Source organism: Suhomyces tanzawaensis (assembly GCF_001661415.1).
Source record: "Suhomyces tanzawaensis NRRL Y-17324 unplaced genomic scaffold CANTAscaffold_3, whole genome shotgun sequence".
Taxonomy (NCBI): Eukaryota; Fungi; Ascomycota; class Pichiomycetes; order Serinales; family Debaryomycetaceae; genus Suhomyces; species Suhomyces tanzawaensis.
In genome coordinates this window covers 388,254-415,020 of record NW_017963638.1, presented here as the reverse complement: position 1 = coordinate 415,020, position 26,767 = coordinate 388,254, and the positions used below count along the sequence as shown (strand labels likewise).

Below are 26,767 nucleotides of genomic sequence, written 5' to 3'. Positions count from 1 at the left end.
AAAGAAATCTAGGCGAGGTCATGGATCGGGTCACGAGACCGGCATGACGTACAGGCGTGGTGTCAGCGCCTGCTGCGTCCGTGTGGGCCGGGCAGGGTCACGGCGGGATCCGGCAGGAGTCTGCGGGAGTCGGGGAGGAGGTGGAGGTGGGGCTCAGAGGAAGGTCCTGGTGGAGGTGAAGGTAGCCTGGCGGTGGTAGTAGCAGTGGTTGCTGGCCAGAAGCCCGAGGTGCGATGGCTGTGCCGCTGCGAGCGATAGCCCGTGCATATGCAGGCCCTGATAAGGTTTCGACGTATCCGCTGTAAGCTTCACTCGCACTTCCCCACAGGTTTTGGCCGCGGCGTTTCGCCGGCTACAGATGTCCAAATGCATGTCTATTACTCTATATGGCGCCAGCGCTATAACAAATGATACTCGACGGCTCCGCCCTCACGGGCTCCGCCAGTCGCTTCGCTGACGCCGATGGTCTTGGTCACTTGCACCTGGCGGGCCTGCTCGAGCTCGCGCTTGTTGTTGAACATGATTTTGATCTCCTGCTCTCGTCTGTACAAAGGCGCGGTGGGGGTGTATGTGGGAATGATGGTGGGAAATGTGGCGGTGGGTGCAGTTGCGTCGGCCGCCTGAAGCACCCGGTTGGCGGGAATGGGGGTGGCTCTGGAAACGCCTAGCACGACGAGCATGCAGAGCACATGGAGCATATGGAGCACGAGCATGATGCAGGGAGGGTGTTGTTGGTCTAGGAGGAAAGGAGCGTGGGGGTGAGATAGGAAGACGAAAAAGGAGTGTGAGTCTGGCTTCTACCGAAGTTGACTTAGCTGAGAATAGCCCTCTTATATATCTTTCGTACAGCCTCCGGTTCCGAACATTGCCACTAGTGCGCGCTGGTGCCTGACAATAGTTTGGCGCGGGCACCGCAAACGCGGAGGCGCTGGCAGGTACATTTCAGGTTGCACGCTTCGCGGCTGGCTGCAACTGCCACGACAATGGCTCCAGGGGGCTTACACTGTCTCTGAGCGACTAGACCGCCAGGCCCCTTCACATCAATAATGGGTGCTGGTGGGCCCCAGGCCCCAGGCCCCGTCGAATACGGTCGTCGGCTGGCGTTCGTCTCCGAAATTAGCCCACCCGTCAGCCTCGCCTGCACAATTTCATCCACCGCGACCCGCGCAGGTGTCATCCCTGCACCAGCCGGGTACTGCGACAAGCAGGTACAATGTGTCTACGCTACGTGCATCCGCGACTCGGCTCATAACTCGTCAATTAATCCTTATTCTGCAAACTACTCTTGGTGGTGCGCAATATCCGCTGCCGCAACAGAGACGCCTTGGCTTCTTCTGGGTGCCCGTCACTGTCTTCGATAGCATCGCCAACTTCGCTCACGTTCGCGTCCTCATCGTACAAGTTTCTGGACAATCGAGTCGCGGTGTCTAGCAAATTGGAGAAAATAGGAACGTCGCCCAAATTGTTCAAACTGAATGCATCATCCGATGCCTCCGACATCTGGCTGCGAATAGACTCATCGTCCTGCTCGCGTTGCTTGTGCGCCAACCCTTGCACGATTCCGTAGTCGTCAAAGAGCTCGGGGCCATACTTTTCGCAGAACTCGTTGACCCGCTCGCTGAGCTCGGCTCGTGTCTCCTTCAACTGCTTGATGTGGAACTGCTGACTGTGGTGACTGAGAATCGACACGAAGAGTGGTGCCAACGACTTGTAGTAGTCCACGCCAATTTCGCCCACTCTGAGCGATGCGTATGTGGTCAACACTGCCCACCCGTAGCAGAATAAGAAGATGAGCACTTTGAGGCCCCAAGTGTCGCTAGGGACCACTTCCAGCCGCACAATCAAGACGGTTCCGATCACCGAGTAGAAGATGTAAAGGGCTGGTGCCAACACCAAAGCAACCATGATCTTCCAAGTGCTCAACACGTCTTTGGCAGAGATCTTGACCACCGACGCAGCCAACGCTTCCTTGGCTTTCTTCCGCGAGATTCGCCTGGCAGTGATGAAAACCGGACTGAAAAGGAATATTCCTGGCAAGCTCAACCCCATGAAAAGCCCAAACTTGAACAACCGTTCTGTGAAGAGAATAAACACCTTGAGTCTGTTGGCCCTGTCTAGCGACTCCACCTGGTGGTCGCGGATCCCGAGCCGAGTCAATTCACGGTCGTACTGTGATACCATCGTTTTCAATTCTTTCACGTCTGGGTCCTCGGCATAGAGCGTGTATCCTTTCACCAAGCGACGATTCAACTCTACCACCATGGGCAAGGGAATGGTAGACCTGGAGTGCGAGGTATACAACCGTCTGGCGGCCTGTACTGCTATGAGAGTCTCGTAGTCGGGACACGTAACTGTCACCTCCTTCAATCCCAAAGTAATGGTTTCCAATAGCTTTCCCACGGCATCTCGAGAGTTCTCGTTGTATTTCTTGCCCATTTCCGCGCCCACCTCGATGGGTTTGCCGAAATCAAGGACCACTCTGGATCTAAATTTGTTGGGATGGAAGTAGTTCATTCCCACGGGAACAACCGTGACTGGTTCGATGTCCTCGACACCGTCCTTCAACTGCGAGGCAATTGCACCCAAGGCCATAATCGCAACCCCAGGTTTCAATGGGAGCAAGTCCGGACGGTCGTGAGAGCCTCCCTCGGGGAAAATGCCCAAAACCCTGCCTTTTTGCAAGTGGCTAAACACGTTCTGGAAGACGATGTTGTTGTCAATGTGGGGAGCGACCTTGAACGAGGTGCCTTCTTTGGAGAGAAGCTCGATTTTGCTCTGATGCTTGGGGTTGATGGACGAAAGCGGTGCCTTCAAGGTTAAGTGGGTGTCGTCCTCGATGCTGGCGATGGGTGAGTTGCCCATCGAGTTGGGCAATCCAATCAAGCCCTTGATCTCGCACTCCTGGGTGAACTTGGTGCCAGAGCCAGTCACGCTGGTACCGTCGAAGGTGATGGTGCCAGAGCCAGAAGTCAAGATGTCCTGGGCTCTCTCCACGGGAATAGCACTGCATAAGCGGGCAAAAGCGCCAACTGCACCCCGTTTGTACGATTTGTTTGCAATCAAAAAGGCGATTCTTCTACCTGAGTGCTCCCACACTTTGGACATCACCACCAAACCGTCGACGAACTGGTTGTGGTGGGGTGCAATCACGAACACCACGGGCCCTCTCTTGGGGATGTTGAACGAGCCACGAGTCTTAATGTCTCTGAAGAAGGTGTGGATCACCAAGCTGAAGAACCCCAAAACAAGATCATAGGAGATGATCAGAAGGATGCGCACAATCGCTAGCCTGGCGGCTGCTGCTGGCGACTGGTGAGACATGTCAATTGGTGGTGTTTGGGGGGCAATTGGTGGCGGTTTATTCTAGGGGCAATGTAGTGATCAAGCGCTTGCGATCACAGATTTTCTGCTCGCTGGAGGGGTTGGAGAAATAAGCTCGCCAGTACGGGCCTAGGGAGGGGAACGCGCGAGAGATGGCGCCATCTTGGGAAAAATAGCGGGGTGGGGCGGTGGGTTAGCGAGGAAATGGTGGGTTAGCGAGGCCGTGCAGGGGGGGACCCTGCGATAAGCGCGCGATAAGCCCGGTGGTGGGAGCATTCGCTACAACAGGACTACTGAGATACTACTCTACAGCAAGAGGATCCAGCGCTGGATGTCCGCAAAGGTGCTGTCTTGCGGAGCTCCGCTAGCACTGCTGGTGCTGAACGTCCCAGCACAGAATGTGCCGTGGATGGTGATGGAGTGCTGGATCATGGTTGCTGTCAGGCCACATGAGCCCATGGATAGGCACGAGAAACTACACATGAATATTCGAGAAAAAAGTAGGAATGTAGAAGAATCGGCATAATAAAAATTCATTTTCATATCTTTAAAATTGCGGTGATTGGATTAGCATGCTAGGTCACTACATACTCCATAGAATTCTGATCCTACTAGTGCTCTGGCATGCTGGTTTGGCTCCGTCTGGTAAATTTGGCAAATTCACGTGGATCCATTGACCCAACTTGGTAATTTTGCAATTGGCTCAGGTGATTCTCTACGAATCGCACTGACCAGAGATGCATAAAACTGTCAAGACAACATCTGAAGATGCAATGGGAGCCAATACTGAAATTGTATAAATTGTATAATAGATTGTAGTCGTGCTAACAAGTATGCCATTCGGTGCTTTTATTACATATTTAGTACATTGTACCTGCCAAAAAGTGTGTCCTGAGCGTTATTCTTGATTTCAATCTTTTTAGCATTAATTCTACAATTGTAGTAGCAATCACAATATACTTGAATTACTCGGCCCAATTGCCAATTGACCCGCGCTGTCTACAAGAATTGCAAATTACAATATAATATCGACCTGAAAGACGGCAGAAAGTAAAGTATTCGATTTTAGTATTATGCATTTGAACGACCTTCTACAATGTTACTACCGCCCAAAGTCTTTTAGTTCACCCTTGCGGGCTATTCAGGCTGAATATTCATTTTAACTATTCTTTTATTGTTAATTAGATAATCATTTATCCTCTTGGTCGAACCCGTCGTCTATTTAATCCGCCAAAACCACCCACCTCTATTCGTGTATTATGCCAGGTACTCAAGGACTTAGCCGGTGGCTCAGATGCTTTCACAGGAGAGGATACTCTAGGTCAGACGGCAGTAGCGTCGTAATACTGCAGTCCCGCGGCTAGTCTTCGCCCGCAGGAACCTCATCCTTCAAGATCTTGTTCAACTTCAACCGTATTTCCGTCTTGTCGTCCCCTTTCAATGTGTCCTTGACGAAGTTCACATCTACGTCCAACTGGATCATCTGCAATGCGCCCCTCAAGATCCCACATAAGATCTGGCAGTACCACAAGTCCTTGGTGGGTGGGATCTCCACAAACTCGTTCAAAGGATTGGGCTCTGGCAACACAATGGAACAGCTGCGTCCATCGCTGCTCCAGTTCTCGACTGCTGGCTGGATGTTCAAGAACACCCTGAATCCCAACTTAGTGATCACCTCCACAGTCTCCTTGAATGACTGACATCTTTGAGCACCCGTTCGGGACAAAAACTCCTCGATCAAACGGATACCAATGTTGTATCCCATCTGGTCCAACTGGTTGTTGACTTCGTGGTAGTTGTGGTTGAAGTCACGACAGAGCTGGGCCACGATGGACCCGTACGTCAAGGTGAAGAGCTCGGAATTCTGAGGTTAGCAGGGCTGGGAGCAGAGGAGTTGTATACGTACTATTTTGTCGACATTCTTCCATATGTCGTCGCCTTTCTTCGACATGTTGGTGGAGAGAACGAGTACGGTGGTCGGAAGAAATATGGGATCTCTTCACGTGATAAAACACGTGATTAAGATACTGGGTGCAGGCCACATTTATCGAATCCGTTTTATTGACTACATGTGTTGGCGGCACGCTGAGCACACCATGAACTCAGAAGGATTTATGGCTATTTTTCATGTAAGTTTTAATCCAATTTCTATGGGAATTGCCCCTCTTTGTCACCTAATTAGGTGAAATTGCCATGGACAACCAGCATTGGGACCACATCCAGCTTCGTCACGTCGTTTCTTTGGGTCCTAAAGGTAGCAGTTTGTCGTTCGGTGATTATTGACTTAATTCCTAACAACGCTGCTTGTTTCTGTCAATGGTCTATCGGATCGAGTTATGGTCAATGTCGTCAACTTCCCAGTGTCGCAGTCTTTATACTCCTAATTCCTGCAATAATGGATTTTAAGTACTCATAGGACTTGCTCCCTTCCTGTGGCTATCATATATTATAATGCTTGTGTTAGTATTGTAATAGCTCCTTTTCGGTGGCTAATACCAGGTATCCTTAAAGAATTTACTGGCATTCTGCTAAGAGCGAGCTCGGTCTTTAAGTAACTAAGAAAGTGAGTGTTTAAATTCGAAATGAGAGAAATCCAGCCTTCTGACTTATACATGATTATTAGCTGTCAGCTCGTAGCCGCGTTAGGTCTGAAATAGTCTTACTACTCTACTCAGAATAAGTAGACAATTCTACCGAATTACTTACTACCTACCAGAAATCAACCTTTAAATTGTCCAGAAATTTACCTTCTAATTATCCAGGAATTCTATCTCAAAATTAGTCAGACAATGGTCTACTCATAGCGCCTTCCTAGCTCATCTTTTATTGTTAGCAGGTATTATTTCTACTAAAAGCTCCTTTTTAGGCTCATCTATCATTATTATTATTATCTGTATTAGTCTACGTATCTCCTTCTCTTATATACATTATTATTACCGGAATTACTTCTACTCATAGCTTCGTTAGATCTCCTTCTTGGTCTCGGTTTTTCTGGCTGTCTTGGAAGCCAAAAACTCCTTGTACTTGGCAAGCGTGATACGCTGCTGCTGCTCCTTGTACTCCTTGGTGAACTGGTACTGGGTGCCGAAGAAATAGTCCCAAACCGTGAAAAATGGTTGTGAAAAATTGTGCTTGATTCCCCAGCTCTGGTGGTGGATGTCGTGGTAGATGGAGTTGTTGGGGAAAATGACCTGGAACAAGTCGTAGGGCAAGCGGTAGCCGCAGTGGTCGTCTACCGTCTTCAATGTGGCGAAGGTGTACAAGACAATGCACTCACGGGGAGATAACCCCAATAGGATGGAGGCGAGGCCGGTACCGGCGGTGTCCAACAAGAAACCTTCGACGGGGTCGTTGTAGAGTGCGCCGAATGCATAAGGCACATACAAGCGGTGGTGGCGCGAGTGGAACCGGCGATACAAGTAGCGGTTGGTGTGCATCAAGCGGTGCAACCAGTACTGCCACGAGTCGATGAACACAAACGCCACGCAGATACGCACCAATGACCACCCGTACATGTACCCGTAGTACACTGCAATGTCGGGCACAAACGCAGGAAGGAAGTTGTGCTTGATGCGCCACATCTGGTACACCTCGTAGCCGGTGACGGGAGGTCCGTCGAGCTGGTACACCAAGTAGCCGATGACGGTTTGCACGATGTGCTGGATGACCACGTCCTGGAGCACGGCGCTGAGTGGTGCTTTGTTGCGAGCCTCTTCCTCCTCGCTGGGGTGGATGCGGTACTTCTCAGCCAACTGGTACACGTCGATGACATGGAATATGGTGGCGTACGTCCAGTACGCTGCAACCGGCGCAATGAGCGCCAATACCCCGTCTGGTATGCCGCTGATCAAGTCGGGCTTTGGGTACACCAGAATAAGCGGTGCTTTGGCGGGAGACGACAACAACAGGGTGAAGTTGCGTGGAGGCGCGATGCGATTGGTGAGGGTGATCAAGCTATCCATGATGAGGGTTGGGAGTAGCTGCTAAGGCCCGATTTGAGTAGGGAAGCGGAGAATGGCGGGAGATTTTAGGTTGTTGTGGTCAGTGCAGTGTCAGTCGCAGTATATATAGATTTTTTGTCATCCGATGGCGCGCGACAATCGCAGACGGTTCTTTTTGGCGTGCAGTGCGTGAAAAAGAAATCCGTGACGGGATAAGTCTGGTGATATAGGGACAGGACGGGCCAGCAATAGTCTAATAAAGTAGGGAGAGGAAGGGGAAAGCGAGGTATAGGGATAGGAGGATAGCGTCGGTGCAGCAAGCATATGCAGTGTATGAGGTGCCTGTTGATGAGTGGTAAATGTTCGGAAAACCTCTTGCATACTCAGGAACTAGGGGCCCTGCGCCTGGCTGCTAAAAGTGCGTGAATTCGGCGAAGTCAAGGTATTGTTACATAAATAGACTGGGAGTGGAAGTGTGGGAGTGGCTGACTATGAATGGGAGATAACTACTCGTATTTGTGCCTTACTGGGCGGAACTATGTGACAACCACTATTCATTCTGACAAATACTACGCGTAATTGGCCGATTATTTTGACTCTTGCTCAACTATTTATTCAGGCAGTTACTACGCGAAGTTTACTGCAACTAAACAGTTCAAAAAAAGCTCTTATTCGGTCAGACAACTAGTAGCCGTTTGTGAATTATTACGCGTATTACCGAATCATGTTTGACATTTTAACTGTTCATTTCTGACAATTGCTACGCATGGTTGACCTAAAATTAGCGATACATTCTCTTACTTATTCATCCTGGCAATTTCAAATATCCTGATGGACTGCGTGCAACTGACTAATTTGTGACTGTCATTAACAGCTCGTTTATGCTATTCATATCTGACAATTTCTACGCAGGTCGACTGACCAATAACGATTAATTTGACTGCAAATTAACTATTTATTTGCCAGAAACCGATTCTGTTCCGACAATTACCACCCATTCGACTGATTAATCTAATTAACTATTCATTTCTATCAATTACGCGTATTGACGACCGGATAATTATCATCCATGATTATGCACGATTGACATCAAGCATATGCCTACGGCGCATGCCGGTGCTTGCGCATATACACCTCCTCATACTCAGGAATGTGTCTCTTTTCCAAGCTCAACCGTTCGAGCTCGTCCGTTACCCGTTTCTTGTAGTTGTTCACGCCTCTGGTTGGCGACGCCTTGAAGTACTCGAAGTCGTCGTTGCGGGTCTTGAGCGGCGACCGCCGCAACGGCTCTTCCACCAACTCACGCGGCCCTCGCGGCTTGGGCGCTTCATGTAGAAAGGTGCGTGCTTGGGGGGTTGCCACCCCCATGGGGGGTGGGGGCGTGGATGCAGCTTTAGGAGGGGTGGGGTCGGACTTTTTCCGGTGGATGTCCATCAGCTGCTTGTTCAAATACTCCTTCAAACGCTGCTGGACTTCTTGTTCCACCACCATCTTGAACTCACGCTGGTACCCCAACCGGACCTCCTTGGCCTCCAAGTCCATGGCGCGTTTTCGCAACTCGAATTCCTCCACCAACTCGTCCTCCAACTGCTTTTTTTGGGCGTTGCACTTTTTCTGGATATTATTGTATTCTTCTTGTAGCTCCTCTCGCTGGCGCAACACCTTGCGGTCCAAGGTGTTGAGGTAGTTCTCCTTCTTCTTCAACTCGTCGTTCTTGGTCAACAACTGTTTCTGGAACTCGTTGAGGTTGGCACTGATTTCCTTGAGCTCCATTTCCTTGCGCAAAAACCTGATAGAAAGGGTCTCCAACAACTCGTAGCACGATGGTCTGAGATTTACGTCCACCGTGATGCACTCACGGATAATGTTACAGAGCTGGTTGGAGTAGGTGTCCGGCAACTCAGGAATCACTCCTCGCTTGATCTTGGCCTGGAGCTGGAGGTGGGTCTTGGCCTGGAACGGCGGCTGGAGCGTGCAGAGCTCGTACAACACACACCCCAACGACCAAATGTCACACACTGGCGAGTACGGATTATCCACCAATACTTCTGGCGACATGTAGTACGGAGTCCCCACGTAAGTTTTCGCGAAGTCGTTCTGGGACGTCAACATTTTGGCCAATCCGAAATCGCCAAGTTTGATGGACTTTCCGTCGTTGAGCATGAAGATATTGTCAGGCTTGATGTCTCTGTGGATCACCACGGTCTCCGAGTCGATCGGAGGCTCGTCCTTGGAGGTGCTGGAGAAAAGATTGACTTTTTTGGCGTCGATGCCGTAGTGGCACCGGTGCAATGCTAAGAGGGTTTGTACTAGGACCTGCCAGATAAACTCTTCGGGGACTTGTTCCTTATTTTTGCGGAAGTTGGTGATGACCTGAGCCAAGTCACCTCCGTCACAGAACTCCATGTAGATGTGAATGCACTTGCTCTCGACGATATGGTCGTGACGGTAGTACTTGACGATGTTGGGATGGTTAAGCTCCCGCAAGATTCGGAGCTCCAGGATCAACTGGTTGCGTTCATGTACGTTCATGGAGGTGTACTCAATCTCCTTGCGGACTAAGAGCTGGCCGTCGGAGCGCTGGCGAACCTTTCGTACCGTTCCAAATGAGCCCTTTCCGATCACCTCTAGGGCATCGTATTCGTCGCTGATGTTGGAGGAGGCCATGGTGGTGGATTATTACTGCTGGGAACTGGTGCAGCCTCGGCACAAGGGCATAATCGTGGTGGGGATGCTCTTTGGGATCGAGAGCTTGGTGGAGATTTCGAGGTTTGGGGCCGCTGGCAAAAGTGGACTCAACGGATAGAGCAGAGAGTTAGCGTGCCGGATCAGGCAAGGAATTATGCGAGTTACTGTGGTCCTGAAAGGGTGGCCTTGATTATTCCAAGGATGAAATGGCCTGGAAGTTCTTTGTTGAATCCAGTGAATGTTTAGACTTCCTGATTTGGCATTTGCATGTATGCAGGAGGTGTCATTGCGGATTCTGGGGTTAGCGAAACGGACGGCGTGGAGGTCGAGTGGAAATGACCACTTTTCCTGGAAATGTGCTGGCCATGTTCTTGCTGTGTCTGAGTGAATTCCCTACACTGCTATCACTGCAGTATTTTCTGCCCCCGTTGGAGTGTTTGACGTTCTGCCTGCGTGTGCAGGAAGCTTATTGCTTATTTGATGGATACACGCGGTTGCACGTCATGTGATGGAATTACTGATAGATTAGATGTGCTGTGTGGCCGCTGATCTTCGTGCCCATGGACGTGCAACCTAAATTATACGCTAAGCCGCTGGCGCGTCCCATCGAAGAAAATAACCGAAAGAATACGATCGGCTGTGATCGGTTTTCGTCTTAGATTGGATTTCGCTTACATGCGTTTACAGAACCACGATTTCACGCAAGCAAATCTTGTCGCGGTCCTCGCATCTTGAGTTGGCATCTAATACGTTCCCTCTACTACGTCCACCATCTCGCCGAGGTTCCTCATCGAGTTTTGTGAAAAAATTACTCATGTCTGCATGAAAATAAACAGGAATTAGCGAATACGAGATCCATTTCCACGTCCGGGTGTACATCAGTGGCTGGCGGCTCCAGCGGCCTGAAATTGGGACCAGCACAGGCGTGCTCGGATTTGCCTGTGCCAAAATAATCCGCTGCGTGGTTTGTTCTGGGACATGGTCCGCCCGGCTGTGGCACCGAAACTTGCATACATTATGGAAGCAGGCCCGAAAATTATCCGCCAGTTGCATGGAAATTCACCCAGATGCAATCGACATCGGTCCGGGGTAAGCCCGAGCTTCAAGTGGACAATAGCTTAAAGTACCCTCGTTTAACCTCGATGCGGTGGTAATTTCAACTTTATTGTTGGCTTCCAAAATAGGACAAGTATTGTAGGTGCCATTTCGAAAATGCATAGCGACAATCGCGCACGTTCCTATGGAATGGGTTGCGAGAACAACCCTTTATCGAGGGCAGAGCTCTTGTTGAAGCGAGACGACGAATACAAGACAATAGCTCGCCAGGGTCGCCATCGTGACCAAAGACGGGGTTTGGAGCTGGGACAGCTTCCATGCGGTGCCACGAACCATGGCGATGTTTCCTGGCTTGCTGCGGACGTTAATGTGTCGCAAGCACGAGGCAGAGACCGGCCAGTGTAGCAGCTGGGTGGCAGGTGCTGACGCTAGCGCGGTGCGCAGACAGAAAATAGCCACTGGTGCTGCAGACTTAGAGTGCGAACGGTAATATTATTGCAGGGTATCGGTCATGGTGGCATCTCCAGCGTTGACGATCTAGTTAGAACTGTGCTGGGCTCCAGTGCAATTGTTCCGATCCGGGTCGTGCCCGGGTCAGTCGGCTTGTTCGATTGTCTTGCCTACAATAAGGTGGGTGAAGGTTGACGAAGGGAGGGAGGAATGTAAATTTCAGGGGTCACAGACGAGAAGTGATGCGGATGTGGTGCGCAATCGAAAATGCAACGCACCAAAGTTTATCGCAATTAACTATACGGAGAAGCAACGGTTGCAGTAAACACAAATCGGGTAGTGCGAGCACGTCATACATGAACCAAGATCATACAGGTTGTACCTGAACCGGCAGTGATGGAAGATGTAGACAATCAGCCCCTCTGGACTCGTCTAAGCCGCCACCTGAGAATATATCGTCAAGTCGCAGGGATCCGCTTCTCTGCCATCCCCACTCCACCCGATCCAGGAGCACCACCTTGGAGCCCCGACCCCTATACAGATACGAGTGCACCAGCTAGAGTCGGTACGCACCAGCTGCAGACGCTGTTTAGTCATTTTAACCATGCACCACAAACTCATATACTGCCTGCAGCAAGCTGCGTCTATCACTATTGTTTCTGTCGGCATTGTTGGACTAGTTCGGTGGGGGGGGAGTAGTGCCCCGGCTGTCTGCCATCACCACCACCATTTACAGTCATATATAAGGATCATCCACCCACACACTTGGCCTAGCATCCCAACACTCCTCCCATGTCGCTCGAGCCCCCCTTTGCCCTCTCTTATTGCAAGAGACCCAGACCCGCCAAGTGCGTCTCCCCCCAAACCAAAACTGTCCGCAGGCCTGCCCGTTCCCGACAGGTTCTCCATGCCCACAGCACCAGCTTGTACTTGTTACGCGAGCTTCGGACACTTCTCCAAGAGTCGTACCGTACCGTGACCTCAACCAAGCCTCATCACCAGAAACCTTCCACCAGCATCTCGGTGCCTCCACGCCCCATCGTTCTTCAGACTCCAGACACCCACGAGGCCAGATCGAGGCAGATACCGACAGCCAAGCCACATATGCACTCTGGTGATGACATAATATGCGTTGCCATTGAAATCGACTGGAACGAGTCACGTGTGGACGGCTGGGATGTGGAGTTCGATATCTAGGTCTGCTGGCAGACGATGATTGTGTAGTAGTTACGATAGTGTACCACCATTAAACGAATAGATCAGGACAATTGTAGTTGTTCCCAAGGAAATGTCGCACTTCTGCCAAATGACTATTCGAAGAGCTAATACGTATAATATCATAAAAATACATAAAAGTATATCAGAAGATGCTGTAATCGCTTTCAGATGTTGGTTTAACTCCAGGTGGAACCAGAGTAACCTTCCTACTAACTAAGAACTTGCCCGGTTGAGATTGTTAAATAGTGCCCCTCAATATTTTATTAAGGTTCATCACTTAAAATATAAAATTTCCAGTTATTTTAACAAAAAACCTAACTAATTTAAACCCAGGATTCAATATTAGTTTATTGACATAAATTCATGCGCTCGTAGATAAACATCCTTACTACTAGTAATTATTTACCGGTCATCTCCAGATTTATTCTACTAGACACTAAAATATACGCAACCCAAAAATAGCGTATTTGTGAGGTATTTAAAGATACCGAAGACTAACACAACGATTGTTGTAAAGTATGTTTGCATCAATTAACGTCTTCAATCCATATCCATTTAACCCTCTAGCCTCTTGTTAGTGTTTTTTAACACTCAATACTCGGTGTCATTGCAAGAATGTAGATATTTGAAACTCGCTCGCATCCGGAATACAAAATCCTTCTACAGCTAAAGAAAGATGATGGGTTACTCCAAAGTTCCAAACTAAGTTTCATGGAAATAAAAAACCGGTGGCAAGCTTGTTAAGTCAAAAATTATACTCCAACTATTTATCCAATTGGACAATCGGGTAGCTTTGAAGATAATATCACCAGAAAATGGTTACTGGAGACACGAATTCCCATTTTAGCTCTGTAGTGGAATACAGAGGAAATCCGCTTCACGTAAATATGAGTGTTCAAAGCAGATAAAATTATTGGGGGAGCAACACTGTGCGTTGGGGATCACGAATTGCCTTTGACATAGTCACGCCTATAAATTGAATGAATCTGAATTTCAGTATTCCTAAACCGCTTATAAATTGGGTGGAACAATAATCGGTAAATAGAGGGACGACATTTACTTGGGAGTGTCAGGAAACTGGGGAAGTTGCGTCCTGCACATCCGCGCGAGCGTTGCCAGACAAGCTTTTACCGCAGGAGCATTTTGCCGGGGCCGACAATAAAGCAAGTCTAAAAGTTACATAATATAGAAAGAAGACCAGGTGCATGAAGACACGGCGGAGGCTGCGACTGGCGATTTGAAACTAGCGAGCACTGAAATGAAACTAGGGGCGGATGAAGGGCATCGCAGACGATCTGACGATTTTCCCCAGCGAAAAACGTTACTTCATTGCTGGGGGAAAAACCAGGGGATTTTTGGCTTTTGATTGTGATATCCATTGCTGCACCACACGCAAGCGTAGGATTCTCGTGCCTGGTGCTTCGTTTCCCAGGGCACAGTCAGGTATTTTTTACGCAACGATCTATGTATTGTATGGTTTGTGCGATATTTACATTCCGGGCGCGGCGCCTGCATATACAACTGGCGCGTATGCTCACCTCTGGCGCTGCAAGCGCCCTGCCCGTTGGCGGTCACGTGACCTGCGACTAGCGCCAGTCGCGCTTTTGGCGTCTGGTGAAACTTCTAGCCCCGGCCCGAAATCTCCGACGAGGTCCTCTGTGGCCGCAAGGGCACCCAGGAGGTCCCAATGGGATCCAGGAAGCCCAGCCACCGTGCGGACACGCTGCTCTAGTCCATCCCCCGCAAACACAGCCAGCAGCGGTGTTTGCGCCGGGTGCAGGGTGTTTGTTTGTTTGTGTGTTTTTGTTTAGATTGCAGGTGCGCTCCTCTCCTACCTGTAATTGTGAATCTCGCCCGCGCACGCCCTGCCCCATCTGGCCCACCATTTGCTGATTGACTGCCTTTGCGTCTTCAAAACAACCTCTTTCTCTGTCACCACCAACAGCTCTCCAGGCCTGGCTTCAAGTCCTCCAGAATTAACTTCTATCCATTCGTTTACACCCCTCCTACCGCCACGGCCCTGCGTTTCCCGTTTTCTGTGTCCCGTTTCGACCCGAACATCCATACTTCCACGTCGACCACACCTCCCACTCCAGAACACCCACACCGTCTCCACGGCACTCACTTATACACTCGCTACCCCTGCCAGCCGGCATCGACATCCAATAGTGGTTGATTCTGAGAATCACAACATCCATACTACCATCCTGTTTCCCACGTCCATTTCCGCTTGTTTCCGCTCCATTTAGCTCCAGCCAGCTCATTTCAGTCGTTTCAGCCCATTCAGTACGTTTGCTCCCCCCTTCAGCTCGTTTCCTGCCCATTAGCCTCCCCTTCCTTCCCTCCTTCCTCGTGTTAATTCTACAACTACGCAGGACTGCACATAAACCAGACAAATAATCAAATCTGTTACAGAGCCACAAACTCTACACGCCCACCTCCACACCTTCACCCACTCCTGATACCCTCTGATACCCTCTGATACCCCATGAGGTCGTACAAACAGGCATCCCTGGCGAATGTCGTCAACGACGAGAACATCGTCAGACACGCCACCAAAAACGCGGTGGCTCCACCAGCCACTAGCGATAAACGAGAAGTGTTGGGAGACGTCACCCAGCTCAAAAACGAACAGGCAGTGTCGAAACACGCGTCAGCAAGCGTGACAGGCTCCACCAACCCCAAGGTCCAGATCTACAAGCAGCAGTACCAGCACCAGTTCAAAAAACCCCGGCTCGAACGCATTTTGCAGAGACAGAAACAGCGCCAGGACATCGCCATCCACAGCGACGCAACTGACGACGAAGAGCCGGAGTCCAGGACCCAGTTTGTGCCTGAGGATGACGACGAGGACGATGACGATGCCTACGAGGACATCGAGGACGACCAAACGGTGTTGAAGGAGTCGCACCCCCAGATCTTATTGAAGAAACACGGTGCAGGCGCCAATGCCGCTGCAATTGCCAACAACTACCATAACAATTCAGAGGATATTTTGATAAGAAAGCATTACGACCAGTTGACCCACCACCACAGCGCCAGTCCCGAAATACCGGCCCATCTCAACAATTCCGATTTCGCGGACGAGGAAATTCCCTACACCGACAAGGAGAACCAGTCTCCCGCACAAGACGACGAGAATGCGAAGCCCGTGGATATCCACAAGCCCATGGAGCCCATATGGACGAAATCGGTTTTCAACGAGTTGCAGTATGTCATCAACAAGTACTCCAGAGTCACCTTGGACGAGACCGACGAAGATACCTTCGATGTCACTATGGTGGCTGAATATGCTCCAGAAATCTTCAATTACATGCATGAGTTGGAAAATAAGTTGGTGCCCGACGCCACCTACATGGACAACCAAGACGAGTTGAAGTGGGAGATGAGAAGTGTTTTAATTGACTGGGTGGTCCAAGTGCACTCCAGATTCAATTTATTACCTGAAACTCTCTTCTTGACAGTCAACTACATAGATAGATTTCTCTCCAAGAGAAAGGTATCATTATCCAGATTCCAGTTGGTGGGAGCCGTGGCTCTTTTCATTGCCGCTAAATACGAAGAAATCAATTGTCCTACTGTCCAAGAAGTTGCTTACATGGCCGACAATGCCTATTCTGTGGACGATTTTTTGAAAGCAGAAAGATTCATGATTGATGTTTTGGAATTCGATATGGGATGGCCTGGACCAATGTCCTTCTTGAGAAGAACCTCCAAGGCGGACGACTACGACTACGAAACGAGAACATTGGCCAAATACTTCTTGGAGATCACAATCATGGACTCGAGATTCGTAGCGTCTCAACCAAGTTGGTTGGCTGCGGGAGCACACTATTTGTCAAGAAGAATACTCAACAAGGGAGAATGGACCGAACTACACGTGTTCTACTCCGGTTATACCGAGGCACAGCTTAGACCTTTGGCCGAAGTTTTGTTGGATAACTGTCGCAATGCAGAAACTCATCACAAGGCAATTTTTGAGAAATACCAAGAAAGAAGATATAGAAGAAGCTCTGCATTTGTTCAAGAGTACTTCAGCTCCTTGGAATTTTCCTGATACCACAACCATGCATTCATTATTGATGTGACCACTCATCCCCCTGTACATTAGCTTATCTGTCTTTCTTGACATGTTTTACAGTAGTTTTCTACTCATCAGCATAGTACAGCAATCCAGAGGTTCTTGACTCTTCGGCGTTGCTGACATCGTTGCCTATCCTTTCGGGTGCCTGCCACCATTTGATTAATAGCACTAATATACTTTCAGATTTTTAACATTGTTCCAGCATTCACCAGTGGAGATACGTAAGTAAATTGGAATAGAAATAAATCAAGATGCTCCAATAGTTATGTTGATCAATTTACTCTTTGAAGCACTAGATTATATCTATTAAGCGTGAAATTTCTGGTCTTAAACCGAAAGTAAAAATGACGTAACAATGTAAATGCTAGCGAGCATAACAATAACCAATGGTAAGCATTAATCAGTCACTTGAAGTATAAATTTCAGCCAAAATGAAACCGACTTATAGTCGTATTCCTTGTATTCCTTTGCCGGATAATTAAGATCATATTATAAACATCAAAAACATTAATATAGGGTCTACTGAGTAAAATCACATACATGAACACAATTTCGATTAATCCGAGCTAAGCAACTACTCGCTACTAGTCCGTGAGCAGATATGATCTCAGTTTAATAGTTCTCCAGCTTATAATATAGAACCAGTATAGGAGAATGATCCACGAAAAATACATAGGCGATCACACTAATTCATACTTGAAGCAGCCAGATTACACCGAGAACAGAAAGAATCAGCTCCAACAGGTATCGAAAAACCATAGAATTATGATCTGGAATATTAAACATGCCCCAAATAATTGTGACAGATATTTTTAGTTTTCAAGCTACAGACCTACCAGATCAGACTGAAAGAGCACATGAATGAACGTTCTGGATCACACAGCGCCCTAGAGCGTGGGCTCATTTCCATAAGCACCTGACCACCGCATTACTAATCGTCAACCCATATACATCCCTATACTGTCTCAACCGTTCTAACCTGCACAAACCACCACCAATTACAGGTTGGCCCATCCTTGCAGGTTCATCACCTATAACTTGCGGGGGCTACAAAAATTTTAGACCTCTACCCTGTCATGTCCTCCTTAAGAATCCTTTCCCGTGCCTTACGTGCTGAATCCAACGCCGTCGCTGCCGTCTCCAGAAGATGCTCTGTGCGTGTCGCTGTTCCTGCCATCAGAGCGTTCTCGCAAGCTCGTGTCCAACACGCCGACTCCGGTAAAAAGTTGCAAGAAGTGTTGAAGTCCGAGTTGAAGATCTCCAAGGCCATTCCAAACGACTTGGAGTCCACCTACCAAGAGTTCCTCGACCAGTCTGGCTTCCAGGTTGTGGCCAGCGAGGGCAATTCCAACGTCGAGTTGGTGAAGACTTTGGACAACGGAGAGATCGTCAGAGTTTTCTTCGACATCGACGAAGTCACCGACTCGCCAATGCCTCAGCTTCCAGAGGGCGAGGAGTTTGGCGAGACCTTCGAAGAAGAAGCCGATGCGCTTGACTCCATGTTGTGCAATGTCAAGGTTGTGATTGAAAAGTCCGAAAATAACACCGGGTTGTTGTTCAACTTGTACTTGCAGAACACCGAGAGCTCGTTCATGATCGACTTTGTCCTTCCTAAGAACAATATCAAGGAGTTCTTGGCCTCCAAGGTGGCCCAAGAGGGCGAGTTTGCTGACAAGTTCCAGTACCAAGGTCCACGTTTCTCTGACTTGGACGAGTCTGTCCAGACTGAGTTCGAAGGATACTTATCCACCAAGGGTCTCAATGAAGACTTGGCTGATTTCATTGTTGCTTTCAGTGAAAACAAGGAAGAAAATGAATACAGAGGATGGTTATCCAACTTGGTTAAGTTTTTCAACTAATTGTGTCTATAGTACGAGGTCTTGTAAATATGAATTGCCTGCTACAATTGTAGAACGTGACGGTAAGTGGAATTTAACCGAGTGCTGTCAGAATAATACTCAACGTAGAATACTACCAGAAAGCTGATTGATTATAGCTATGAAATGCGACAAAGGAACAAGCTATCAAATACAATAGAGGTAGCTTCACGACTCTCTTGTGGATAGAGTACTAAGAGGTCTACAGTTGTGATACTCTAATAGCTTATCGACTTAAAATTGGACATATGGATGACAAGATCATTACCACAACTTTGACTGGATAAATCACTTCAAGGGAATTCTAGTAGAAAGCATCGAATAAATTGACCAAAGTTGAATACTTAGAGGTTCTGAATTGAATCAATTGCCCACTTCTATCGTGTTATAGTGAATTGACACAGTATATAATCGGTGAGAAGAGTACTAAAATCATAGTGCTAGTGGCCGGATTGCTCATAAAATACTGTATGATTAGAGTTGTTCTTGAAAATGGCTTCCTCTCAGATATTCATGTCTCTCTTTTGGAGGTCCTTACACTGTACTGACTATCGGAAGACTGCTAATTTTTGCGGCCATGTGGGTGCAATTTCTGACCCCGGAGTAAGTGGTTAAGAAAGGATAACAAGGGGTTCAGCACAGACCTGCAATAAACAAATTGCCTCCACATAGCGATTATATTCTATACTCCTAGATATTCATTCAGCAACGTTGATATCTGCAAGCTGGGAAATGTTTATTCGGATCCTGCCAATCATGCGATAGCTCCGATGTCGTGAAGTAATAATTGCCTAGCTGCGCTGCAGCCAACAGTTAATATCTAGAACGACCCCTACCAGTGCCCATGCTTGCGGTGCTTGTGATGGTGCTACTAACCCTGCAGTAAACCGGTAAAAACAAGATGAAACCGGCCCTCCTTTGCCAGTATACCAGTTCCAAACGGCTAAAAATAGGGAAAATACACTGAGGTGTAAAGCCGTTTCACCATCCGTTCCAGAACTGATACGGAGCTGGTTGTCTGCATAAATGCAAACAAGGCACCACTACGGCTGCAACGGAAGGGCTGATAGATATGCACAAAACCACCTAGCCGATAGTTTCCGTCATTGATAACCCTAGGTACGGATGCTTCTAGGCTTCTTAAGGGGGAGTGTATCAGAAACAGATCAAACAGAAGTAATGTGGAAGGGGTTCGACCGTAGGATCTAATAGACTCTAGTGTTTTCAGACATAAAAATTATTTAGAGCCAGTTCTTGTTATTCTTCAAATCCATGTGCTCTGTAAGCTGCTCGTAAGCTGTATCCGACTTACCTATTGAGCGTATTCGACCCTATACCATCATCTACCATATCATATTGCGGCAAGGTTCAGCCATTGCTTGAATTCATACTTTTTTTTGGCAAAAATTACTACAAAGCCACCACTAACGCTACACTCCGTATTCCTTCACCGATCCCTACCCAGCCGTACCCCCTCGAAGCCCTCTGGGACCCTGCAATGGCTCTGTGCACCCATACCGAGTCACGTGCCCAGCCACCCAGGGCGCGAGCCCTAGTTCCGGGTAATTTTTCATCTTTTTTTTCATCACCAACCCACCGCGAGGAACCAGGCAGTTCTAAACTAACATCTTGCCTCCCAGTCCTTGTTCACCATAGCAAAAATGTCCACTGAAGCTTCTGTCTCCTACGCTGCTTTAATCTTAGCTGACGCTGAACTCGAAATCTCCGCCGACAACTTGTTGGCCATCACCAAGGCTGCTGGTGCCTCCGTTGAAAACGTCTGGGCCGATGTCTACGCCAAGGCTTTGGAAGGTAAGAACTTGAAGGAATTGTTGTTCTCCTTCGCTGCCTCTGCTCCAGCCTCTGCTGCCCCAGCTGGTGGTGCTGCTGCCGCTGGTGACGCCCCAGCTGCCGAAGAAAAGGCTGAAGAAGAAAAGGAAGAATCCGACGACGACATGGGTTTCGGTTTATTCGATTAAATGCACTAGTGGTATCATAAATGTATCATAACACATAACATAATAAACATTCCAAGCAATTACAAAAGTCCGTCCTCATCATCCGAGCTGGTCCAAGTGGCCCAAGCTGAGGCAAATCCACGCATCCACCTGATGATGTGATGTTTGTATGACAATTTACGCAATTCTGTCAAGAGGCCTGTAGGTGTCTAGGGTGCATGCATGGGTGTGGTTTTAAACTGTAGAGTGACAGGTGTGGAGATGCGTCGGCACCGAGGGTGGGGGCTAGATCCGAGCGGTTTTCGGTGGTGTCGGAGTTGCTCTGCCGCGATAAGCCCCGCAACACTTGCCATGGGCTGACGATGGTTGCGACCATCTGATGGCTGCTTTGAGCTAGTGCGAATCATGGTTAGTGCTGGGACAGATTACAGATTATGTCATGGATGCAGAAGCAACCCATATGCGCGATGCACCACGCGGAGGACGGATCTAGGCCTGGGCCCATCGAATGATGGGGATGTCGTATGTTTGCGGCATCAGGTGGTGTAGGGAGCGCAGGTGTAGGGAGGGACTGCAGAGTAGGCATTTGGCCCATTGGGGCCTGGCTGGCCCCACCACCCTGGACGGCTGAATTGGAAGCAGACGTACCCCAGGCGGCACGTGACCTCGGGTGCGTCGATGGTGCATGACACCGAACGGGGATATCCCAAAAGGGAGCGTCGGCCGAGAAACTGGGTTAGAGTTATTTCTACATCCACCAGGAAATATCGAAAGGGTCTGAGGTCAACAGATGATCACAGACGGGCCGAAACTCAATTTGGGGAACGAACCACCATCCCAGCTCCTCAGACCACTCACTGTCCCACAAGCCCACAGGCCGCCCTTCTGGCCCTCCTGGCCTGCTCGAACACCGTGGGTCAGAATATGTCAGCAGTATGACTAATCGCGCGGCTGAGTAATTGGTGAAAAACTGCTCTCAGTTATGCCAGCAAGCAACCATCACCACCACAGACCCATGCCAGGCCCGCGCACTAGCCACCATCTAGTCCGCGGGCAACCGATCCTCTGAGGTCGATCCGGGGTTGCGTTCTTATTCCCGCACCCCAGCCGGAACTGGCCTCGCCCGTTGCTCCTTTATACCCGTGTTTGATCCGCCGAGGCCTACGCGGCCGAACCGTTTAAGCGCGGAACAGGAACGGCTCGGTGTTTGCGATCCGAGCCCACTGTGCAGGTGCAGCAAACTATTTGTCAGACCCGATGATGTCTGGCTTAGTTGACTAATCGGAACGATATATAAATAACGGTTGCCCCCAGGGTTACAATTATTATAACCACTGCCATTGTCACACTTTCCAATGAGTAACATGTCTTTTGCACAATCGTACATCCTTGCCTCCAAGGTAAGGACCAAGCTCACTAAAGAAGCCGCCAACCCACGCTCCAGCTTGCGCAACTTGGTGATGCAGGCCAACATGCTAGACAACATCATGGACCACATCAGCGAAGAAACGCACAAGCGCAGCATCTTGAAGAAGGAGAAGGAGATGAGTGCGTCAGCACACACATCGGTGACGTTTTCCGTGCCCAACGCCCGCCGTGAAGAAGCCACATCTGTGACTGAATATGAAGTCGGATCCGACAGCGACGACGACGACGAGATCGACTACGAGTACCACGAGTCGGACGACAGCGACTTCAGCGACAGCGACGAGGACGACTACTACTACTCGTCGGACGAGGAGGATGAAGAAGAAGACGCCATTGCACAGGCCACTGTGGTGCGGGTGTCCAGCTTCAAGGAGCTCCCCAGCATGAACTTGTCGCTTTCCAGGATTGAGGAAGAAGACGAAGACGATGAAGACGACGAGCAGCACTCGCCCATGTCCGAAGACTACGAGGTGCCTGGGCTCTGCCGCACGTTGTCGTTGACCGACGACGAGGAGGAAGAGGAATTGGACTCCCAGCACAAGCGCAACTTCACACACACCGCACATGGCGCTGGCGCCTACAACTCGTTGGACGAAGTCGTGGATGCTTCCCACAAGACCCCCAGAACTGGTGCCAGCGTGCCTGCCAGCTTGTTTGAGCACCAGCCGGCCCAGTCCCACTCACACTCCAGAAACAACGCTATTTACTCCATGGAGCACATCTTTTAGCACCCATACCCCTTCATGACTTACGACTTATAGATTACGCTAATATATTTAATAGAACAGCAAAGATGTAGAGGAAACTGCCAATTCCATGCTGAAGTTTTGTGACTGCTAGTGCGTATAACATGCTAAACTCACTGACTTGCCATGGCCTGGTCCATGAAGCCACTGTAATGTCGGGGCATCGGACTACCACGGTCGGATTCACCGCGGCCTAACGCCGCTTAGCTCCCTGAGATCCGTGTCCGTGCGCGCACGGACAAACGGTGGTACTATCGGTCCGGTAAAGACGGGGGTGGCTTAAACACCGTCACTCCATGACTCACTGTACTCCGGTAGTTTGTACCCAGCGGAAGGAGCCTCGTCCTCAGCCCATGACTAAGTGTGTGATCCAGCCAGGCCCGAAACCTCCGTTTCTCGCGAATTGCGGAGTAGTGGTCATCGGAGCATCCCCCATTGGAAAGCCCGAGACCGCTATTTCCACCCTCAAACCACCACCTTCTTGACCCCCTCCACCACGTCGTCCACGTCGTCTTCGTCGCCTGCCAACCCCTTCTCGAAAATCTCTCGTCCCGTGAGCTTGCCCTGGTGCATGGCAGCAAACCTCTCCGCCAAACGGGCCTCCAAGTTGATCTCCTGGCGGAACTGGTTGCGCCAGGTGCTGAACGACTCCTTGGTCACTGGCGTACCGTTGAACTTCTTCTGCTCCTCCTGCTCCCGCGCAAGCAACTGTCTGTCGTAGTCTTTCTGTTTGGCGTCCAAAATCTGCTGGAACAACGTCTCAGCCTCCTCCTTCAATTGACTGGCCAATGCAAACACCATGGGGATGCCGAGCTGCATCTCTGCCTCCTCTTGCAACTTGCCCAAGAGCAATTTGAACTGGTCCCTGCCAAACTCGATGGTTTCCGACATGTTGAGTGCCTGTTTGGCGGCACGGGTGTCTGCGTCGTCGTCGTCGGATTCGTCGTCGTAGTCGTCGTCAGACTCGTCGTCGTCAGCGCCCAATTCGATGTCCAATTCTGGGATCACTTCTGGGTATTCTGGCGGGTATTTGACGCCTAGCACCAACACGTGGACCCTTTCGCTGGGGGTGTCCAACTTGATGCGGATGGAGAACTTGGCATCGGACTCTTTGGTGAGCTCGTCAGGGTAGATCGACTCCAACACTTCGAGCTCTTGCTGCTGTTCTTCCAACGGGTCCATTTTGGTTGGTTAGTTAGTAAAAATGGAAGAAAATGATGTCGCGGGTGCGACACGGCGATGGAGGAGCAGAGTGAGGATGGGGGAGATGGTGTAGGACCAGAGGGAGCGAATGAGGGCTAATGGGAGATGTTAGGGAATTATAGAGAGCTAATTGGCTATTAAGGGCTGCTCAGAGCTATCTAGGGCTACTGACGGGATATTGGCGGAGTTGTGAGATCCAGGAGCTCGTAGCATCAGTACTGCCGACGGTGCTAGCGAGCCACCACCAGTACGCTGTGCGACTTTATTACTGGCAAAAGCATCTTTGAACGACGCCTCTAATCATCGTCTACTCCTTTTCTCTTCGGTCTCTCTGTTTCTATAAATTTCCAATAGTACTCTCGTCACAGTACTTAGCTCTTTTCTTTTGGTTCGAAGCCTTTTCTGGATGCTTTTTGCCATTCTTGATAGTTGCGAATTGCTTCGCGAGCTCCGATCTCAACAGGTTCATTTTGCGCAGCATCCAACTGTCCGAAACTTGTGGTAATTCTCCCAAGTGTCTTGGGATTATTGCCTACAAGAATTGACCATTACTATGCAACATCTGAAGATTTGAAGTAGTCTTCAATGTACCTTCTTTGCTTGCACCACCGCGGTGGCCAATAGACCCGTTACCAATAGCGCACCCCGGCCCTGGTGCGGTGGCGCACTAGCCAGTGCTACCGTGCGACCGCACTACGCTACCACCGCGCACTCCTCGCGTGGTGCTGAAGCTCCCACTAGCGTACACCGCAACGGCCGCCACCGCTGGCGCAGTGGACCTACGCAGGTCGTGCCCGCGCAATCACTAACAACAAAAAACATCACCACAAGGGGTCTCCTGGCAGCAAATCCAGCCTCTCCAGTCCTTCCCCTACCTCCCGTGTCGCTGCTGCAGACACCTTTCCCCAAGAATCCTCCCCGGAGCTTCCCTTGTCCTTCCCAATAATCGCATGAAACTCCACACAATAAGCTCTACTTCGTGACCAATAATGTCCCAAGAACAAGCCGACACTCAGCTTCCATCCACAAGCAACTTGGCTCCTGGAAAGCCTCCTCCGGCACCTCCTGCCCCCGTCCTTTACAGCCTTTTCCCGCCAAACACCACCATCAAGGACTTTGGATACGCTCCAGACCATCCGTTGTTCTCAGGCAAGTTTGCCAAACCGGTACTTTACGACGGAATTGAGGTCCATGGGTTGAATCTGCGGGAGTCCGAGCTGGAGTCTGACGAGGACGATGCATACGGCGACTTCCATCCGTACATCTCGCCAGTAAACCACTTGAAGTATGGCGCAAAGAACCAGCACCTGATTGACAGCATACACGAGTATGACGACGACCACGACATACACAACGGCAATAACGACTTTAATGATTATAACGACCCACACCACGCGATAGAGGACGAGCTGCCCTTTTCCAACGACGAGATCAACCGCAAGGCGATTGCTCTCTTTGACTTCACGCCCGAAAACGACAACGAGGTAGGCCTCACGGCAGGCCAGCTCATATGGATCTCCTACAGACATGGCCAGGGCTGGCTAGTGGCCGAGGACCCCGAGTCTGGCGAAAACGGGCTTGTTCCCGAGGAGTACGTGGAAATATACTACGACAGACAAGAGGTGATTGAGGACGTACCCAAGCCGTTTTTGCCAGCCATGCTCCAAAGCTTGGACCTGAACCCGCAGGATCACAGCGACGAGTCCGACAGCGAGTGGGTGGACACCGATTACGACGAGGATGACGAGGTCAGGGATGCACACACTCGGTTGAAGGAGACCAAGTTGTCGTGAGCACTCGACAGGCTGACATCATCATAGATTCCTGTGTCTAATTTTATGGAAAGCTTGTCATAATTCGATGTCATTCCATTCCAAGCTTATGATCCACCACTTATTAATATTTGGAGAATACTTCCAAACCTTCATACTTGTTATTCGTTCTCTGCATATCTGTACACTATGTCACTTATAGCCAAGTATCTGTCCATCTAATGTATTATTATAGCACTCGTTGTAGGTAGATCCAATAATCTGCTGTATTATTTCTGGTAGACCATCTAATAATTTTCCATGTTACTAAAGCAGTTCATGTGGATAACGGACGAGTAATCTGGCTGTTTTATTATTAGAGCAGTTGTTTGTAGAGTATCAAATGTCTCTTTAATTTATTATATGGCAGCACTTGTAGGGTGAGTGTTCCAATCTATCTGTCAACTTATTACTGTAGTAGTTTTCGGGTTTAGCCTATTTCTCTCTTTTCAATTATTATGGCTCTTCTTGAGGGTGGTAGCTATCAATGCTCTCTCTGTTGGAAAATTGGTATAATAGTAGTCCACGACTAAAAGTATAGATATTATTCTCTGGGCGCAAAATCGTTTTCTATAAACATTTCAAGTTCTTGAACATGATGATTGCCACATGCTTTGAGAGTTGTTTCAGATAAATCCCGAGTAAATATCACCTGTAAATGGATGTTGATGGATACTAAAATTCGGAAAATTTGTAGGCTCAGGGTACCTCTCTTTTTACCTAAAAAGCCCAGGGGAGGGTTGATTGCAGCTCCTCAATGTTTCCATCGATCCATAAATATTGCATAGCTTTTAATTCTAGTGTTCAGAATAGATACTATTGTTGGGAAAATAGGACAGTGTGTAGGGATTTACCAATTATTCCTAGAGTAAATACGACTATTTAGACCAAAAAATTCCAGCATCCAGTATGGAGACGTTTTACACCCTATTTGGGTACATCCTAGATAGAGACGCGACATTTATCTGTACTAGTTTACAAGGTTG

General features: G+C 49.2%; 11 protein-coding genes across 11 annotated transcripts; 5 read left to right on the top strand and 6 right to left on the bottom strand.

Annotated features, from left to right (window-relative positions):
- Positions 1 to 398: 398 nt before the first annotated feature.
- CANTADRAFT_5454 (uncharacterized protein) lies at positions 399 to 713 on the bottom strand (the record flags this gene model as incomplete). The annotated part of the gene is made up of 1 exon (XM_020210337.1): positions 399 to 713. One exon carries the CDS (start codon positions 711 to 713, stop codon positions 399 to 401), a length of 315 nt encoding a protein of 104 aa, XP_020064859.1.
- A 547-nt stretch (positions 714 to 1,260) lies between these two features.
- On the bottom strand, positions 1,261 to 3,321 carry SCT2 (bifunctional glycerol-3-phosphate/glycerone-phosphate O-acyltransferase; the record flags this gene model as incomplete). Its single annotated transcript, XM_020210333.1, has 1 exon — positions 1,261 to 3,321. The coding sequence occupies one exon, from the start codon at positions 3,319 to 3,321 to the stop codon at positions 1,261 to 1,263; it is 2,061 nt and encodes a 686-aa protein (XP_020064858.1).
- Positions 3,322 to 4,681: 1,360 nt separating this feature from the next.
- Positions 4,682 to 5,272, bottom strand: CANTADRAFT_5452 (TRAPP complex core subunit; the record flags this gene model as incomplete). The annotated part of the gene is made up of 2 exons (XM_020210331.1): positions 4,682 to 5,185; positions 5,228 to 5,272. 2 exons carry the CDS (start codon positions 5,270 to 5,272, stop codon positions 4,682 to 4,684), a joined length of 549 nt encoding a protein of 182 aa, XP_020064857.1.
- A 1,012-nt stretch (positions 5,273 to 6,284) lies between these two features.
- On the bottom strand, positions 6,285 to 7,283 carry SUR2 (sphingosine hydroxylase; the record flags this gene model as incomplete). Its single annotated transcript, XM_020210330.1, has 1 exon — positions 6,285 to 7,283. The coding sequence occupies one exon, from the start codon at positions 7,281 to 7,283 to the stop codon at positions 6,285 to 6,287; it is 999 nt and encodes a 332-aa protein (XP_020064856.1).
- A 1,080-nt stretch (positions 7,284 to 8,363) lies between these two features.
- Positions 8,364 to 9,929, bottom strand: KIN3 (serine/threonine protein kinase; the record flags this gene model as incomplete). The annotated part of the gene is made up of 1 exon (XM_020209760.1): positions 8,364 to 9,929. One exon carries the CDS (start codon positions 9,927 to 9,929, stop codon positions 8,364 to 8,366), a length of 1,566 nt encoding a protein of 521 aa, XP_020064855.1.
- Positions 9,930 to 12,248: 2,319 nt separating this feature from the next.
- On the top strand, positions 12,249 to 16,731 carry CLB4 (B-type cyclin; the record flags this gene model as incomplete). Its single annotated transcript, XM_020210327.1, has 2 exons — positions 12,249 to 12,640; positions 15,168 to 16,731. 2 exons carry the CDS (start codon positions 12,249 to 12,251, stop codon positions 16,729 to 16,731), a joined length of 1,956 nt encoding a protein of 651 aa, XP_020064854.1.
- An 851-nt stretch (positions 16,732 to 17,582) lies between these two features.
- MAM33 (Mam33p) lies at positions 17,583 to 18,972 on the top strand. Its single transcript, XM_020207478.1, has one exon. It carries the CDS (start codon positions 17,835 to 17,837, stop codon positions 18,615 to 18,617), a length of 783 nt encoding a protein of 260 aa, XP_020064853.1. The 5' UTR covers positions 17,583 to 17,834; the 3' UTR covers positions 18,618 to 18,972.
- A 1,324-nt stretch (positions 18,973 to 20,296) lies between these two features.
- Positions 20,297 to 20,614, top strand: RPP1B (ribosomal protein P1; the record flags this gene model as incomplete). The annotated part of the gene is made up of 1 exon (XM_020206646.1): positions 20,297 to 20,614. The coding sequence occupies one exon, from the start codon at positions 20,297 to 20,299 to the stop codon at positions 20,612 to 20,614; it is 318 nt and encodes a 105-aa protein (XP_020064852.1).
- Positions 20,615 to 21,474: 860 nt separating this feature from the next.
- CANTADRAFT_211635 (uncharacterized protein) lies at positions 21,475 to 22,991 on the top strand. The gene is made up of 2 exons (XM_020206666.1): positions 21,475 to 22,439; positions 22,497 to 22,991. Exons 1-2 carry the CDS (start codon positions 21,949 to 21,951, stop codon positions 22,747 to 22,749), a joined length of 744 nt encoding a protein of 247 aa, XP_020064851.1. The 5' UTR covers positions 21,475 to 21,948; the 3' UTR covers positions 22,750 to 22,991.
- Positions 22,992 to 23,232: 241 nt separating this feature from the next.
- GIR2 (Gir2p) lies at positions 23,233 to 23,949 on the bottom strand (the record flags this gene model as incomplete). Its single annotated transcript, XM_020209653.1, has 1 exon — positions 23,233 to 23,949. The coding sequence occupies one exon, from the start codon at positions 23,947 to 23,949 to the stop codon at positions 23,233 to 23,235; it is 717 nt and encodes a 238-aa protein (XP_020064850.1).
- Positions 23,950 to 25,406: 1,457 nt separating this feature from the next.
- NBP2 (Nbp2p) lies at positions 25,407 to 25,568 on the top strand (the record flags this gene model as incomplete). The annotated part of the gene is made up of 1 exon (XM_020208636.1): positions 25,407 to 25,568. A coding segment is annotated over one exon (162 nt), but the record flags the coding sequence as incomplete, so codon positions are not given.
- Between the last annotated feature and the right edge of the window lie 1,199 nt (positions 25,569 to 26,767).